At 40.3% G+C, this 17810-nt stretch overlaps 1 protein-coding gene across 12 annotated transcripts in view; it reads right to left on the bottom strand.

Moving 5' to 3' along the window:
- DMD (dystrophin) overlaps nt 1–17810 on the bottom strand; it is a 1926267-nt gene that overhangs the window by 1174553 nt on the left and 733904 nt on the right. For all 12 annotated transcript variants that reach the window (XM_073357918.1, XM_073357881.1, XM_073357898.1 and 9 more), the window contains exons 22-25: nt 10320–10465; nt 9145–9357; nt 5267–5380; nt 2760–2915 (exon numbers count right to left, since the gene is read on the bottom strand). In XM_073357918.1, the coding sequence (XP_073214019.1) occupies nt 2760–2915; nt 5267–5380; nt 9145–9357; nt 10320–10465 (629 nt within the window). The remainder of the gene's footprint in view (nt 1–2759; nt 2916–5266; nt 5381–9144; nt 9358–10319; nt 10466–17810) is intronic.

Raw genomic sequence — 17810 nt, forward strand, 5'->3', positions numbered from 1 at the left:
TTCAAGCCTAAGTTAATTGTATCCAGTTTGCAAATGAATTCCAATTCAGCAGTCTCTTGTTGGAGTCTGTTTTTGAAGTTTTTTTGTTGAAGTATTACCACTTTTAGGTCTGTAATCGAGTGACCAGAGAGATTGAAGTGTTCTCTGACTGGTTTTTGATTGTTATAAATCTTGACGTCTGATTTGTGTCCATTTATTCTTTTATGTAGAGGCTGTTCAGTTTGACCAATGTACATGGCAGAGGGGCATTGCTGGCACATATCACATTGGTAGATGTGCAGGTGAACGAGCCTCTGATAGTGTGGCTGATGTTATTAGGCCCTGTGATGGTGTCCCCTGAATAGATATGTGGACACAGTTGGCAACGGGCTTTGTTGCAAGGATAGGTTCCTGGGTTAGTGGTTCTGTTGTGTGGTTGCTGGTGAGTATTTGCTTCAGGTTGGGGGGCTGTCTGTAAGCAAGGACTGGCCTGTCTTCCAAGATCTGTGAGAGTGATGGGTCGTCCTTCAGGATAGGTTGTAGATCTTTGATGATGCGTTGGAGACGTATTAGTTGAGGGCTGAAGGTGATGGCTAGTGGTGTTCTGTTATTTTCTTTGTTGGGCCTGTCCTGTAGCAGGTGACTTCTGGGTACTCTTCTGGCTCTGTCAATCTGTTTCTTCACTTCAGCAGCAGGTGGGTATTGTAGTTGTAAGAATGCTTGATAGAGATCTTGTAGGTGTTTGTTTCTGTCTGAGGGGTTGGAGCAAATGCAGTTGTATCGTAGAGCTTGGCTGTAGACAATGGATCGTGTGGTGTGGTCTGGGTGAAAGCTGGAGGCATGTAGGTAGGAATAGCAGTCAGTAGGTTTCTGGTATAGGGTGGTGTTTATGTGACCATCACTTATTAGCACCGTAATGTCCAGGAAGTGGACCTCTTGTGTGGATTGGTCCAGGCTGAGATTGATGGTGGGATGGAAATTGTTGAAATCATGGTGGAGTTCCTCAAGGGCTTCTTTTCCATGGATCCAGATGATGAAGATGTCAACAATGTAGCACAAGTAGAGTAGGGGCATTAGGGGACGAGAGCTGAGGAAGCATTGTTCTAAGTCAGCCATAAAAATGTTGGCATACTGTGGGGCCATGCGGGTACCCATAGCAGTGCCGCTGATTTGAAGGTATACATTGTCCCCAAATGTGAAATAGTTATGGGTGAGGACAAAGTCACAAAGTTCAGCCACCAGGTTTGCCGTGACATTATTGGGGATACTTTTCCTGACGGCTTGTAGTCCATCTTTGTGTGGAATGTTGGTGTAGAGGGCTTCTACATCCATAGTGACCAGGATGGTGTTTTCAGGAAGATCACTGATGGATTGTAGTTTCCTCAGGAAGTCAGTGGTGTCCCAAAGATAGCTGGGAGTGCTGGTAGCGTAGGACCTGAAGAGGGAATCTACATCGCCAGACAATCCTGCTGTCAGGGTGCCAATACCTCTATGTATATAAATCTCCCCACTGAATTTTCCACTGAATGCATCCAATGAAGTGAGCTATAGCTCACGAAAGCTTATGCTCAAATAAATTTGTTAGTCTCTAAGGTGCCACAAGTACCCCTTTTCTTTTTGCGAATACAGTCTAACACGGCTGCTACTCTGAAACCAGTTCTGCCACTGTAAGTAAGAAGAAAGCAATGCTCTTGATCTGTCAAGAGATGCTAAAGTGGATTCATTAAATTTCTGTAAGGAAGAATGGATCATCTTTAATATTTTTCTTTAGTTTTCTTTATATAAGACATTCCAAAGTAAAGAAAGCGTGCTTTTTTCAGTTTGCGGGAATGGATCCGGATTGGTCAATCCAAATAGAATGATTTATAATGAACTAAATATAGAGATCCCTTTTTAAAAATTGCCAATGTTAAGATAAACAAAAAAGTACAAAACAATCATTGTATTTCTGTGTTTTAAGAAAGTTTTAGAAAACTTCAAACCCTCTTGAGGTCAACAGTTTTAATATGTAAACATGGGGACTTGTTTGATAGAGCACACAAACAAAAAAAGCTTAAAATAACCCAGATTTAACAGGACTAAAGATAAAACAAGTGAAACATTAGAAGAATACCTATTATACAATACTAAACACTGTAAAGGATTATCTCTACTATGTAATGCCATTAGCAGTCATATTATACAAAGTGGTAACTTTACACTGACCACTGCTAGCTGTTTAATGTGTTTTCTTTATGGGTAAATATCACTGGTTCACCATCAACACTGTAAAAATAAAACACTTATCCTTTCAGGTCAATACTGCATACCACCTGTCCTTTACATTTGTGGGCACTTGTGACACTAATTTAAATGGATGGGTAGTTATAATTCTAAGTTACTGAACTCTGAATACTAGAAGGACTTGATCTTGAGAATTACTAGTCAGTATAATAAAATATCAGAAGAAAAAAAAGAAAGTTTTTAATAAAAACTACCCAGTGCAGAAGTTTAGATGTTGGCAGATGGAAATCTTTTTTTCAAAATAAGTGTATATCATAAAGAGCTAATTTTACATCAGCAATAAGATGTACAGCTAGACTAAATTGCATAGTTTAAGATATTTGCTTTGCACATATTTCTACATGCTAGATAAACTTTGTATAATGGAAGGTTAATGAGCAAAAATGTCTAGATTCTCTCTCACATTGACTGGCTATGCATAGAGGGGGAGGAATTATGTCAATGAGAAATCTGAAAGTTAATTAAAAGAGAACCAGTCACAGCAAGAGAGTCAGTACCTGTTGGCAAATGTGTTCCCACTGAGCATTGAGTTCTTTTAGTTCTGTCTGTATTCTGGAAGCAAATTTGGGCTCTGCCTCATTCTTCATTTTCTTCCCAACCTCATTAATACTGTTCAAACTGGGCTGGATTGTCTGGATATCATTTACTAAGGCCTAAAGGAATAGTAAAAGGTTTATGAAAACAACACATGCAGATACTGTTACAGATATGCCATTTCTATAAAACTGTCCAATAAAGTAAGTGCATAAAATATTCTGCTACTATGTGTGTGTTTGGTCCAGATCCCTGTTGAAATGACCACAATTAATAGAGAATATTATGCAAAATACAGAGTAGAGGGAAGAACAGTCTTAAAATGAGTTTATAGGATTAGCTTTTCTATGCAAGATAAAAAAGAATTAATAACATTTATACAGAATTATAATATGGCATAATGTTTAAGAGGCATGGGGCTCAATTCTTCAGTATTATTCGGTGTTTTTGCATCACTCTGGTGCTATAAATGGTTTGTAAAGCCATCTTCCTTGACTATCACAGGAATTATCCCTCTGTGGGTGGCTGTATGCTACCCATCTTACATCCTCCTGGGGAGGCTTGAGTGATACTCTGGCAATTCCCAGCTGCTGGATCTGCCCATGGGGGTATAGTCATTTGGATGCAAATTAGATCAGCCCTAGGCTGTTGTAATTTGCACAAGAGACCAGCTCAGCCTCTAACCAGCTCTAATTCAGATTTCACTGAAATCAATGGAAGTTTTATATCATCACTTGATAGGATTTGTAGTGGCATACCATAAAATGGCATAAAGTTACTTTTTCCATCCCTATCTGTTTCTTCATGAAGCAGAGCCGAGTCTCAATAGAGAAGTGGGACTAAGGTTTCTTCTCCCAAAACTGTACAAACTAAATTGAACAAAGCATAAAGTACAACAAAAGTAAAGTGAAAGAAAGGATTATGTTTAAAGCAAATAAAAACGGAGTCATGTAGAGAAATCAAATCATACTGATTATTTTCAATCATGGGATCTGGTAGGATAAGTGAGGAATAGACTGCATAGGAAAGAAAGTCAATAGTGACAATAAGGCAAAGGAAATAGGTTTTGAGGGGACCTTTGAAGAAAGAAAACAAGGATGTTTTGTCTTTTTAAGAAGGGCAGTGAGCCAAGTGAAGGGAGCAGTATGAAAACAGGCATGAAGGCAACAGTAGAAAGAAAGAAAGAAAGAAAGAAAGAAAGAAAGAAAGAAAGAAAGAGAAAGAAAGAAAGAGAAAGAAAGAAAGAGAAAGAAAGAAAGAAAGAAAGAGAAAGAAAGAAAGAGAAAGAAAGAGAAAGAAAGAAAGAAAGAGAAAGAAAGAAAGAGAAAGAAAGAAAGAAAGAAAGAAAGAAAGAAAGAAAGAAAGAAAGAAAGAAAGAAAGAAAGAAAGAAAGAAAGAAAGAAAGAAAGAAAGAAAGAAAGAAAGAAAGAAAGAAAGAAAGAAAGAAAGAAAGAAAGAAAGAAAGAAAGAAAAAGAGAAAAGGTTAGAATAGCAAAGGTAGTGAGTTGAGCATGACAGGAGACTCAGAAGAAACTTAAATGCCAGAATGAGCAGACTGAACTTTATGCAGAAAGAGACAAAAAGCCAGAAAAGAGACTCGTGGGGGAGGGGGAGGACGACACACAGTCATAACGGAAGAAGAAAAAGGTAATTTCAGCTGCTAAATATTGGATAGCTTAAAGAAGGGAGACTTGAGAAGGGATCATTATATGAATGAAGGCTTTTGAAGTGGGAGTGAAGAACAGAAATAGAAGAGGAAGGAACAGATTGCAGAAATGTTATAAAGTGAGAAGTGACAAGATTTGGTCTGAGTCTGAATATTTAATCGAAGATCAGTAAGAATGCCATGAAGGACAGCAAAGCTTCTCACATGATGGATATGAAGTGTTTGACTTCCGAAGGAGTTATTTTTATACACTTGCTACAAATTTAGGCCCCTAGACTCCAGTGGAATTACACTGAATTTACAGCAGTCTAAGAGATACAAATCTGGCTCTCAACTTTGTGTCTCCTGCTTCCACGAAATGAGAAACTACCACAAAATGGCAACAAGAAAAAAAAGTAAATGATATCTTGGGGGCAACGTATGCTCTCACTGTATTATGATTATTATTTATTTTATTTATAGTAGCACTCATTCAAGTGCCAGGTACTTTTTCAAATACTTAAGAAGGGAGCTCCAAGGCGCTCACAATGTTTCAAACTTTCTGGTTTTGTCCAGCCTGGACATACCACAAGGATACAGTATTACAGCATCCATGTTACTCCCTTTGTACATTCAACTTCCTCTTTGTTTTCAGTATTTCCTTCAAAGCCAGGACATTCAGTTTCATATACATTGCATAAACAAAATCAATAGCGATTCAGTTTTAAATGTATTTCTAGGTAGGCAAAGTTTGGGTTGATTCTTCTTCTAAACACTCACCCAGCCACCTACACACAAAAAATCCAGTACACAAGGACTACTTACTGTACACTGTTCAAGCTGTTTTTCCAGCGCTTCTGAGTCACCGAGGGCAGGCCACTCTTCCTTCAGAAAAGCATCCACTTCAGCCATCCATTTCTTCAGGGTTTTAGTGTCATTCTGTTAGTTAAAAACAACAATCTATGGTATGCTACAAGCACTGACTGATGATAATAGAATTCGTCATGACACTATCACTAAACTTCAGCACAAAATAATTCTAAAATTAGGAAGAGGTCACAGCACTTTGAACAATGCAAACAAGCAAATACATTGGGGGTGGGGGTTGCCTTTCACCATTTGGCCTGCATTTTGATCATTTTAGTCTTAGCATTTTTTGTTTTCAGGAATAAACAGGTTGGATTTTGTTTCTCTTATTTGTTAATGGTAAGAATACAGAAACCCTTTCCCTCATCCTCTTTTGGAAACAGCAATAAGAAGAATGAGAATACCACCTTCCACTTATATATCACCACTTCTAAAGGTCTCCAACTATTTAAAATTGTCCTTTAATTGCGGTTCACCATCACTTTAAGTTTTCTTAAACACAATAATTGAAAAAAAAGACCATCTTATTTCACTAACTGAGAGGCCACAATGTAGAAAAACTGTCCTTTGAAAAATACAGATGGAGTACTATGTTTACTCCAAGGTTAACTGCAGCGGAGATCGATACAGAGCAGATCTCCACTGCATCTGGAAGCATGCTTCCCAGAATGAGTAGACAGACATGCACTAGCTCTGCTCAAGCTAGGTCACTAAAAAAAGTAGTGTAGCCGGAGTAGTATGGGTGGCAGTTTGGGCAACCCACCTGAGTACAAACTGGCCCAGATCCCCTGGGTAAATACTTAGGCAGCTTTTCCAACCCACCATCTATGCTACCCCGGTAACATTACTATTTTTAGCATGCTAGTTCAAGCAGAGTTAGCATGTGTCTGACTACTTGCAAAGGGAGGCACACTCCTAGCTTCTGTGTAGACACACTCTAAGTGGGTTTCTGAATGTCACACAATGAATCAGTTCCAGAGCTAGGAATAGAGTCTAGGAATCCTGATTCCCAATCCCCTGATCCAACCACTAGGCCATATTTGAACCCTAATTCTAAGACCACATCCTTTAATCAACACTAGCAACTGGGAAAACAGCTGAATATAAAATTCTATCAAAAAACCCCACAAGGGGGCTGGCCTAGCAACCCTATGGCAGCATCACACGGAGAATTCAAGTCCAGCTCTGAGCTCTCAGAATGCAATTATTTTTTTGACTCTCTTCAACAAATACTTGAATCAGTGCTGATGAGCTCTGAAGAGAGCCACATCCAGCCTTCTTTAACCATGGAGAGGTTAAAGTGCTGCAATGCTTAGCCTTTGGGGGTCAGGAAGAAGCTTATGTTATCCCTTTATTAAAGGCTAATGTGTCAGTTAAGGAGGAGCATCATCAAGTTATACAAATGATGAGCTGCTGAATTAACACTCAAATAGTATCACTTTTTTCTTCATAGTATTGCTTTATCAACATCTGTAAAATACACATTCAGAATTATACACAATAATTAATTATTATATTTTTAAGCAGACAGTTCTCATTTAAATAATATTGTGCCCCAAATTTGTTCAAATCACACTCAAATATACATATCGGATAACCCATGAAGAAAATGCTCCAGCTCATTTTTATAGCACCAGGCTACTTTGCAAAATCAATTGAATCAATAAAAATGAATGATATAAAAGCAATGAATACCAAAATTACCAAAAGAGCGAATAAAGTGATTTCTTCTGGACTTTTGTTGTCAGGGAGTAAAAGTAATCCAGAATCATATTTTATTATGAGATTTCAGTATTTTAACATGCATGTATAAACATTTTTCACTAAAGAGAAAAATACCAATTTGAAGATTTCCTTTTGTTAACCAAGGATACAGATATTACTCTTCAAAAACTGTGAAGATCAAATAAATGGATCACATTCTGAAATGAATATGTATTTTATCTGCTATCAGCAGTGATTTGAACATATACCTCTACGATACACTCCATTAGGAAGCAATAGTCAAGAAGCCACCTAAACTAACTAAACACTCAAAGTATACTAGAGGGATATACAAGCAATCAGTTTTATATGAATCATACACTTGTTGCGCAGTGATCCTAGTAATACGGTGAAGGCTAACATAGCAGTAGCCATTATGCGCTCAGAAATAGTGCACATTATATTGTCAAAACTAAGTGTTTTACTGAGAGATGTAATGCTATTTAAGACACCGAGGTCTGTCTTTTTGAAAAAGGCAATGGTATCTTCCTAAACTTCTACACGGAAAGCCAGTGGTTATGAATAAAAAGCCAATTTAAATTTCTTAAGGAAAGGATAGTACCTTAAACTGCGTACTTCCCAATATTTCATTATATTAGCAATGAACACAAACCCAAGTCTTGCTATGACAGCCAACTTTATTATTTTCAGACTCAAAGTGCTTCCAATTAAACCAAATTTAGGATTGTTGGGGTCTTCTGGAGAAGATTAGTTCTTAAATTGCTATGTTGTTGATTACCTATTTATGATGATATTTTTTTTATGGTCAACTCTCCCCTATGGTCAAACAGAATCAGATGAATGAATGCTTTGTTATTTTGCTACTGGGTTTTTCTTTGCAGAAACAGGGATACAAGACCAACCATGACCCTGCTAACAGAACATTTATTCCTGACCAGATGTCTGTACTGGATTAAATAGGAAACAGTGGTCTGAACTCACTCAAAAAAATCCTATTTTGCTATATTCCATAACATAAATGCAACAATCAAATTCTACTTGAAACAAACCAAGGACAGGGACTGAAATATTCATACATTGTAAATGGAGCACTGTATGTAACAACTCACATTGTGCTGGTCAGCCTTGAAAAAGGCTTCAGGGTTACTTTAATTCCCTTGTCTTTTATAAGTATGCAAGTGATCGTTTACATGGAAGGAGGGTAGAATAAAATGTAAAGATACTTCCTGCAGAATATTTTCGGAATTTTGGTGCCTGATTAATCAGAATCAGTTTGAAAATTGTGCTTTAGGATTATATACAAACGGAACAGAAATATATTCAAAATTGAGACATGAATGACATATTATAATATTTGTAGGTCCAGGTTTCCCCTGGTCTTGTTGTTCATTTGGTGAGCACCAACAGTGCATCAGATGACTTGCCAACGAATGTCTACATAAAATCTCTGCCATGAGGAAAACAGTCTAGGGCTCTACTCCTGCAAATTTGTATATAAATAGTTTTACCTATGTGCCTAGTACACTGGGGTCCTGATCCTTGATTAGTGACCTGTAGTAGTTGTTACCACAATAGAAGTAACAGTGATAACAATGACGATGAAAGTAATCCATTGAAATCAAGAAGGTTAGAGTTGCATGGAAAAGTGTTTGAAGGATTACAGCGTTGGGGCGCTGACTTTATTCTCGCTGAAATCAATAGGAGTTTTGTCATTGGTTTTGACACAAGCAAAAACTGGCAAAAGGTAAGAATTCTGGGTGAAATTCTGGACTCATTGAAGTCAATACCAAAGCTTCCATTGATTTCAGTGGGGTGAGGATTTCACTCTTACAATAATCTATCAAATGGATCATCATTGCGTCAGTCAATCAACACCTTAGTACCTGCCAAAGGTTTAGAATTTTTAAATTTCCTTTATTCTGATTCAAATATCCAGTGCAATACAAGAATCTCACACATGGATTGACCTGAGACTCCTCCCTTCTATCTTGTTTTATTTCAAGAATTAACTTTTACAGAAATATATAAAAATGCATGCATATATAAACATTTAATGTCACAGGACACCAGAAGATGGGTGTGTGTGTGTGAGAGAGAGAACCCCTACTAACCTGAAACTGCTGGAGCTTAGTCATCAGTTCCTCAAGTTTTTGGCAACAGTCTACCAGCTGAGCTGATAACTTCTTCCAGCAACTAACGATCCCCTCAATTTCAGATCGATATTTCTGGCTGACCTCTGCAGGGGCTTTCCTGGACATCTCTTCCACAGTTGTGCTGAGATAGTTTAGACCATTTTGTTGCTCCTGTAGAGAGCTTTGCAAAGCCTGTGATATGAAAAATTAACATTATATTCATTCACTTGGAACATACTGAGCTATTTTGAACACTTTCCCCCCCAGAAGTAGTCAAATATTATTGAGCAAATGACTGAAATTATTAGAAGAATTGTTCAAAGAAAAGAATTAGACACTTTACCATGACCTAAGTAAAATTTTAATCTTATTCAGAAAACAGCTGATTAGAAATACATTCAATTCCTAATTTTAACGGTATAAATACTTGCATAATTAAATTCATTGAGACATTGTATACTCCATTAAATAACGTATTATGTCCCCAATGATTACTATACACTTATCTTCAGAATCAAGGATTGATCAGTACATTGATCAATATATTGATCAGCATGGAGAACAGATATTTTCTGCTTTACATTTCTATATTTTCACTGCCAGTTGCATCCAGTAAAATGCTCTTTAGCCATCGGATAATAAAATAATACTAAAAGTCCACATGCAGAGAAGCTTTATGCCCACTGGCAAAGCTCATCCCACATCTGTCTCTGCTTGGAAATTTAACAGGAGTTGCAGATTGGGATGGAGAGAAGTAAATGTTCTGTATTTTTCATAATACTAGTTTCTAATGCATACATGAAAACATTCATTACAATGAGCTGAATGCCTGCTTAAGTGCTGTAAATATCTCTGAGAACATTTTGTTTCTATGGGAAAATGCAAAAGCTATTCCCCTAAGGTGTTCAGTACCTTAAGTATTTGTTTCAACTGGCAAATACCAACCGTGGTGCTTTTTCAATAACATTCAGAATCCTTTTTGAGATCAGTAAGTAGCCCCTCCCCCCAACCATAGCTGTTGGGCTAAATCCTCAGCTGCTGTAAACACTCATACCTCCATTGGCTTCAATGGAGTTATGATGGTTTAAGCCAGCAGAAGTTCCTTCCTCTTGTGTTTTTCAATCAGAAGACTTTTCCACAGTCCATACACTTACCTTTAGCTCCCTGAGTCTCTGCTCCATGATCTCATATTCAGTGACAATAACCTGAGATATGGAGAGTTTGTTTTCTGACTGCTGGATCCACAAAAGGATAGTGTTCATTGTCTCCTTATAGTGTGCAGGAGGCAAACTGTCAAAATCTAAACCAAATGCAGAGAGAAAAAGGAGAAGAAATTTAAAATGTTTCATTCTCTCTTAACTGAACTGTATGTGATTGTCAGGATATTGAGAAGTCCTAGGTAAAATCTTGACCCTCTTGAAGTTGCAGTTTTGCAACTGACTTCAATGGGCCCAGAATTTCACCACTAGATCTTTTCAAAAATGTACCCAAAGAAGTACAGGAGGACAAAATGCTTTGAATAATTTACGCATTCATCCTTACATTTATTATTTACTGCTGGGTTTTGTTGTTGTTTTTTTACTTAATGTGTTTTGGCTCTTTAGTTTCAGAGTGGGATGATACTGGTAGTTACAGCACAATATATCTAAACACTGCTATTTTTGATACCAGACAGACCGACCACTGTATCTTCTCTTGTTTGGACCTCAGTTCTGCTTTTAGAACTGCTGTAGGAAGTGGCATCACCGTTTTATGGCTCATGTTAGTGTGTCTAGCATATCTGTTAAGGTAAAATGTTCTACTTAGGACAGCTGTTAAAAACTTATAACATTAGCATAAAAGAGAAATTCAAGCTGAATTTTATTGGACTGTGCCCATTAAACTGACATTACAGAGGTCTTAAATAGACAACATCTGGCATAGACACGAGCATCTCATAAGTAGAGTTGCTCCCTTCTGCCTCCACCATAGCTTGCACTGCAGTCACTGAAAAACCACACACAGATTTAATGGCCACTTGAAAATAAAATATTTTTCAATTTCTGCCACACCATATTAAACTAAAAATGCCACAAAACTATTGTACCTCTATTATATCTACAGTGTGCATGTCTTCTAAAAGATATTGTAGAAAGAAAGAATGTTTCATAGTCACAAAATGCAGAACTGATAAAGTTTGTACTTACATAAGGTTTTCAATGCCATCTTGATTACATTCTAATAAAACAGTGAATGCAATTTGACCAAGATTTTGAGACATAATCAGTGATTCTGAGTGCCTCAACTTTGCAGTGTTTGGCTTGTGATTGCTTAAAGGTACTTAATTTTCAGAAAGTGCTGAGCACTCACCCTCTGAAAATTGTATGCCTCTAAGCTCTCTCTAGTTGGGCACCCACAAATTGATGCACCTAAAAATCACCTTTTGCTTTTAAAAAACTGGGCCATCATGACCGGTGACAATGGATTTGTAAGAAAAAGTGTTTGCTGTTGTGAGGGGTTTAAGATAGCCCTGGGAGAGGGCTGGAGCAGAGGAAGAGCTGGGCTGATTGGCAGAGCAGCTGCAGCTGGGGGCCATGCCCCAAACAGACCCAGCAGGCCTTATATAAGCTAGGAGCAGAAGAGTACTCTTTCTCTCACTTTTGAGAGGGAGGGACCTGGCTGCAGGGACCTAAGCAGAGTACCTAGATTGGAACTGGGCTGGGGAAGGGCCTGTGGAGCTGGGGTGCTCCAGCCAGGAAAGCCCCAGGCTGCAGCCTAGCATTAGGCTCAACAGGTACTGAGGTTGCAGGGGACAGCCCAAGATTAGACAGAGGCACCAGGTCGAAACCCAAGCTTGCCTGTGATGAATGGCTCATACTGCAGTCTGCCCAGGGTGTGGGGGCTAGCTGGTGACTGGCAGGAGCTTACGAGTGAGGTGAGGTAGGGATAGTGGGTGGAGGGTTCCCCTAAAAGGGGGAGACCCAGAATTGTGGGGTATTGCCAGGGGGCAGCCCCCAGTGAAAGGGGCACTGGGGTCCTGGGAGGGGTATGGGAGCCAGCAGTAAGGTGAGACACCGGCCTGAAGAGGGCACTCCAGAGGCTGGTGAGCTAATTCCCTGAGATAACCAGCAGGAGGCACCGCCGGTGAGTCTGCATCCAGTTACAGAGGGACAAGTGTTGCTTTCTTGTAGTGTACTTTCTCCATCCAAAATTCCAGTCTCCCCTAACATCTGATCTGGAAAACACTGGAAAGGGAATTCTTCCTGCTTTTCTCCAGTCAGAACAGAGTGTTCATTAAATTAGTCTTTTCAAATTGCATTTCCTTCATTACATTTATATTATCTCTGACTCGTCATATACCAACAATTCTGTGAGGACAGAACATTTAAACATACTGCTCCAAAAGTAAAGGGCACACTTACATTATATACTGCTCACATGAGGAAAGGAAATATAAAATTCTCAAGTCTTAGTTTTATTAGAAAAGTGAAACATAGTTTAGTATCTCAGCCTAAAGTCATCTTTGACTCTTGTAAATAATGACTTTCTTAGAGGCTCCACATCTTGTAAGTGGAAACAACAAGCTTTAGGCTATGTCCACTTTACACACCACTGGTGACGGCATGTAGGGTATGCCGCAGTGAAAAGCAGGCTGCATCCATACTGCTGTATGTAGCTACACCTGTCAGTAAAAGACTCCAGCTGTGAGGCAGCACCGGGGAAAGGCTTCAGCAGTCCCCACTTCCAGAGTCTTTCATTGTGCGGAGGAAAGGGTCTGGAAGGAGGGAAGGAGCTTGAAAACTCCCCTGATGGGCCCATCCCCTCTCCTGGAGTCTTTCCCCACAGAAGCGGCAGGGCTCCAGTAATGGGACACTATATAGTGCTAAAAACAGCAGTGTAAATGGGGAGGCAGGGCTTGGACGAGTATGACCCTAATATCATCCCGAAGCCAGCTGGCACACTGTTGTCATGTTACATGCCACCTTTTGGGTATATAATACATCACTGGAAAACTAATTACTCACTGATCATTAATATTCTTGCTGCTGTATGTATGTTAAACCCATAAAGGACTTCATAGATAGGTGCTGGAAATGTGTTCTGAAAATGCATTTGGCAAGCAATGCCAAAGCCATGCCTGTTTCAGACAAAGGAATGCAATTCCATTTGCTTGAATGTGTCTCTGATGTAAGTTGGGCAAGGTGAGACCAAAGACAAAGAAAAGCACATTTATATGCAAGGTCAACAAAGTCATCAGGAAGGCAAGTGGGGAAAGATGACCACCTAATCTTGATGGGGGATAGAGACCTCACCCACAGGAAACCTTCCTGCCTCTTGAAGCAGAGTCAATGAATTTTCAGAAGATCTAAACAGAGAGTAAAAGCCATTTTGGCATCCTTCATTGAGGCGACAAAGGAACCAAATACCTTGAGCACTGTGAAGGGTCCTGGCCAGAAAGTCTGGTTAACGATGTTGGAAAATAAACTTGGTGAGAAACGCTTCTTTGCACAAGGGTACTGTTAGTGCAATGTGTACAGTTTGTTGCAGGTATATATAGGAATACTGCTGGAACAGATCTCAGAACTGGATGCAAACATATTAGCATTGTTGTTAGAACAGGCTCTACAAAAGCTTTTATTTTGAAAACGCTGCCAGAAATAATTTAAAAGTCATACAAACATAGCTAGCAGTTTTCTGCATTTTAAATTAATTATGATTCCTACTATTCAAAGAGCTAAATAAAAATTCATGCAGGATCAAAAAGATACCAATTTGAACTAGCCAGTGGCAGACTGATTTAAATATGAAATATTGCTTTTAAAAAGCCACTTGTCATTTCACTGGAACAACGTAAATTCTGTTTCACTTTTTCCACACAACTCTCAGCTACACCATATATTTTTGCAATAGTTTCCACTGTTAGTCAGAATAAATATTTTTTTTCAGTACTACATTATATCTCAGGAATAATTTTCCTTTTATAAACGTTCTTGTTTTTCACATGTGACCCCTACTGTTAGACATTTTTTTTATTTCTGCCTAGAAGGAATAACAACCACTATTATTATTTGGTACAGTTATCAAAGGTGACTGACCATTTTGAGGCTCTCTGCAAGGGTACTACTGCAGAGAATTATTTGGAGGAGCCATCTAAGGGAAGGGATCAGAAGGAGACCTCATCGACCAGAAGGCATAAGATGCATTGTCGTAGGGATGGGGGTTCCACGACCACCACTCCCAAGAGGAGGAGACAGGTGGTGGTGATCGGGGACTTCCTCCTAAGAGGGGCAGAGTCATCCATCTGCCGACCAGACCGAGAGACTTGAGAAGTATGCTGCTTGCCTGGAGCTAGAATTCAGGATGTGACTGAGTGTTTGCTATGACTGATCAAGCCCTCAGACCGCTACCCCTTCCTACTTCTCCATGTGGACATCAATGATTCTGCCAAGAATGACCTTGAGTGGGTCACTGCAGATTATGTGGCTCTGGGAAGAAGGATAAAGGAGTTTGAGGTGCAAGTCATGTTTTCATCTATCCTCCCTGTTGAAGGAAAAGGCCCAGGTATGGACCGTCAAATTGTGGAGGTGAATGTGTGGTTATGCAGGTGGTGTCAGAGAGAGGGCTTTGGATTCCTCAACCATGGGATGTTGTTCCAGGAAGAAGGATTGCTAGGAAGAGATGAGATCCACCTAACAAAGAGAGGGAAGAGTACCTTCACAGGTAGCAAAAAGAAAAGGAGTACTTGTGGCACCTTAGAGACTAACCAATGGATTAGAGCATAAGCTTTCGTGAGCTACAGCTCACTTCATCGGATGCATACTGTGGCTCACAAAAGCTTATACTCTAACCAATGTATTTGAGCATAAGCTTTCGTGAGCCACAGTATGCATCCGATGAAGTGAGCTGTAGCTCACGAAAGCTTATGCTCTAATACATTGGTTAGTCGCTAAGGTGCCACAAATACTCCTTTTCTTTTTGCGAATGCAGACTAACATGGCTGTTACTCTGAAACCTTCACAGGTAGGTTTGCTAATCTAGTGAGGAGATTAAACTAGTTTTGCCGGAGTATGGTGACCTAAGTCCTGAGGTAAGTGGGATACTGGGAGGAAACACAAGGAGGAGGGTGCAACAGTGGGGGCCTCTGAGAAAGCAGGGCAATCGGCTAGTTATCTTAGGTGCATGTACATGAATGCAAGAAGCCTGGGAAACAAGCAGGAAGAATTGAAAGTCCTGGCACAGTCAAAGAACTATGACTGGATTGGAATAACAGAGACTTGGTGGGGTAGCTCACATGAATGGAGCACTGTTATGGATGGGTATAAACTGTTCAGAAAGGACAGGCAGGGGAGGAGTTGCACTATATATAAGAGCGGTATGATTGCTCAGAGCTCCAGTCTGAAACTGGAGAAAAGTCTGTTGAGAGTCTTTGGGTTAAGTTTAGAAGTGAGAGCAACAAGGGTGATGTTGTGGTGGGCATGTGCTATGGACCACAGGACCAGGAGGATGAGGTAGACGAGGCTTTCTTCGGACAATTAACTGAAGTTTCCAGAACAAAGGCCCTGGGATCTAATGGGGGACTTCAATCACCCTGACATCTGCTGGGAGAGCAATAAAGCAGTACACAGTCAATCCAGGAAGTTTTTGGAGAGTGTTGGGGACAACTTCCTGGTGCAGCTACTGGAGGAATCAACCAGAGGCCGTTCTCTTCTTGACCTGCTGCTTACAAACAGGGAAGAATTAGCAGGGGAAGTAGAAGTGGGTGGCAACCTGGGCAGCAGTGACCATGACATGGTTGAGTTCAGGATCCTCAGGAGAAAAGGAAGAAAAAGTAGCAAAATATGGACCCTGGAATTCAGAAAAGCAGACTTTGACTCTCTTAGGGAACTGATGGGCAGGATCCCCTGGGAGGCTAATATGAGGGGGAAAGGAGTCCAGGAAAGCTGGCTGTATTTTAAAGAAGCCTTATTGAGGGCACAGGAACAAACCATCCCAATGTGCAGAAAGAATAGCAAATATGGCAGGCGACCAGCTTGGCTTAACAGTGAAATGTTCAGTGAGCTTAAACACAAAAAGAAAGCTTACAAGAAGTGGAAACTTGGTCAGATGACTAGGGAGGAGTATAAAAATATTGCTCGAGCATGCAGGGAAGTAATCAGGAAAGCCAAAACACAACTGAAGTTGCAGCTAACAAGGGATGTGAAGGGTAACAAGAAAGGTTTCTACAGGAATATTAGCAAGAAGAAAAAGGTTAGGGGAAGTGGGACTCTTAATGAATGGGAGAGGCAACCTAGGGACAGATGTGGAAAAAGCTGAAGTACTCTATGCTTTTTTTGCCTTGATCTTCACAGACAAGGTCAGCTCCCACACTACTGTCCTGGACAACACAGTATGGGGAGGAGGTGAGCAGTCCTCAGTGGTGAAAGAACAGGTTAAGGATTATTTATAAAAGCTGGACGTGCCCAAGTCCATGGATCCAGATCATGCATCCAAGGGTGCTGAGGGAGTTGGTTGACGTGATTGCAGATCCATTGGCCATTATCTTTGAAAACTCGGGGCGATCCAGGGAGGTCCCGGACGATTGGAAAAAGGCAAATATAATACCCATCTTTAAAAAAGGGAAGAAGGAGAATCCGGGGAACTCCAGACCAATCAGCCTCACCTCAGTCCCAGGAAAAATCATGAAGCAGGTCCTCAAGGAAACCCTGATCACCTTCCTCTCCTCTAAGTGCTTCAAAATGAACAGTCAGCATGGATGCACCAAGGGCAAGACATGCCTGACCAATCTGATCACCTTCTATGATGAAATAACTGGCTCAGTGGATATGGGGAAAGCAGCAGATGTGATATATCTTGACTTTAGCAAAGCTTTTGATACGGTCTTCCACAGCATTCTTGACAGCAAGTTAAAGTATGGATTGGATGGACTACAAGGTGGATAGAAAGCTGGCTAGATCATCAGGCTCAACTGGTAGTGAACAATGGCTCGATGTCTAGTTGGCAGTCGATATCAAATGGAGTACCCCAGGGGTCGGTCCTGGGGCCGGTTTTGATCAACATCTTTATTAATGATCTAGATGATAGGATAGATTGCACCCTCAGCAAGTTTCCAGATGACACTAAGCTGTGGGGAGAAGTAGATACACTGGAGGGTAGGGATAGGATACAGAGTGACCTAGACAAATTGGAGGATTGGGCCAAAAGAAATCTGAGGTTCAACAAGTGCAGCGTCCTGAACTTAGGATGGAAGTATCCCATGCACCGCTACAGGCTGGGAACCGACATTTTTCCTGTTGGATCAAATTGGCAGGGATTCACAGGTTTTTTCCACCTTTTCTTGCAGCCTGGAGGAAGCAAAGTTTAAGTTAAAAGAATGAAGAGTAGGAATTCTAATGCTAGGAGGATTCTAGGAAGATTAGTCCATTGTAACTTGCAGCTGGAGGCCCAGGCAGATAACGGCTACAGAACCAGATTCCTGAGGCGAATGAGAGCTGGGACATGGCTGGAGAACCTTTTGCCTGTAAGGAGAAGAGCAGACCTGAAGACTTCACAGACTGAGGTCCCTCTGAGTACCCTCTAACCCTTCTCACAAATGACAGGGTATGAGGATTCAGAAGTGAGCTGAGTCCTAGGGGTTCAGCCAGGTGCAGGGCAAACTTTTTGGCCTG

Source organism: Lepidochelys kempii, chromosome 1, assembly GCF_965140265.1.
Source record: "Lepidochelys kempii isolate rLepKem1 chromosome 1, rLepKem1.hap2, whole genome shotgun sequence".
Classification (NCBI taxonomy): Eukaryota; Metazoa; Chordata; order Testudines; family Cheloniidae; genus Lepidochelys; species Lepidochelys kempii.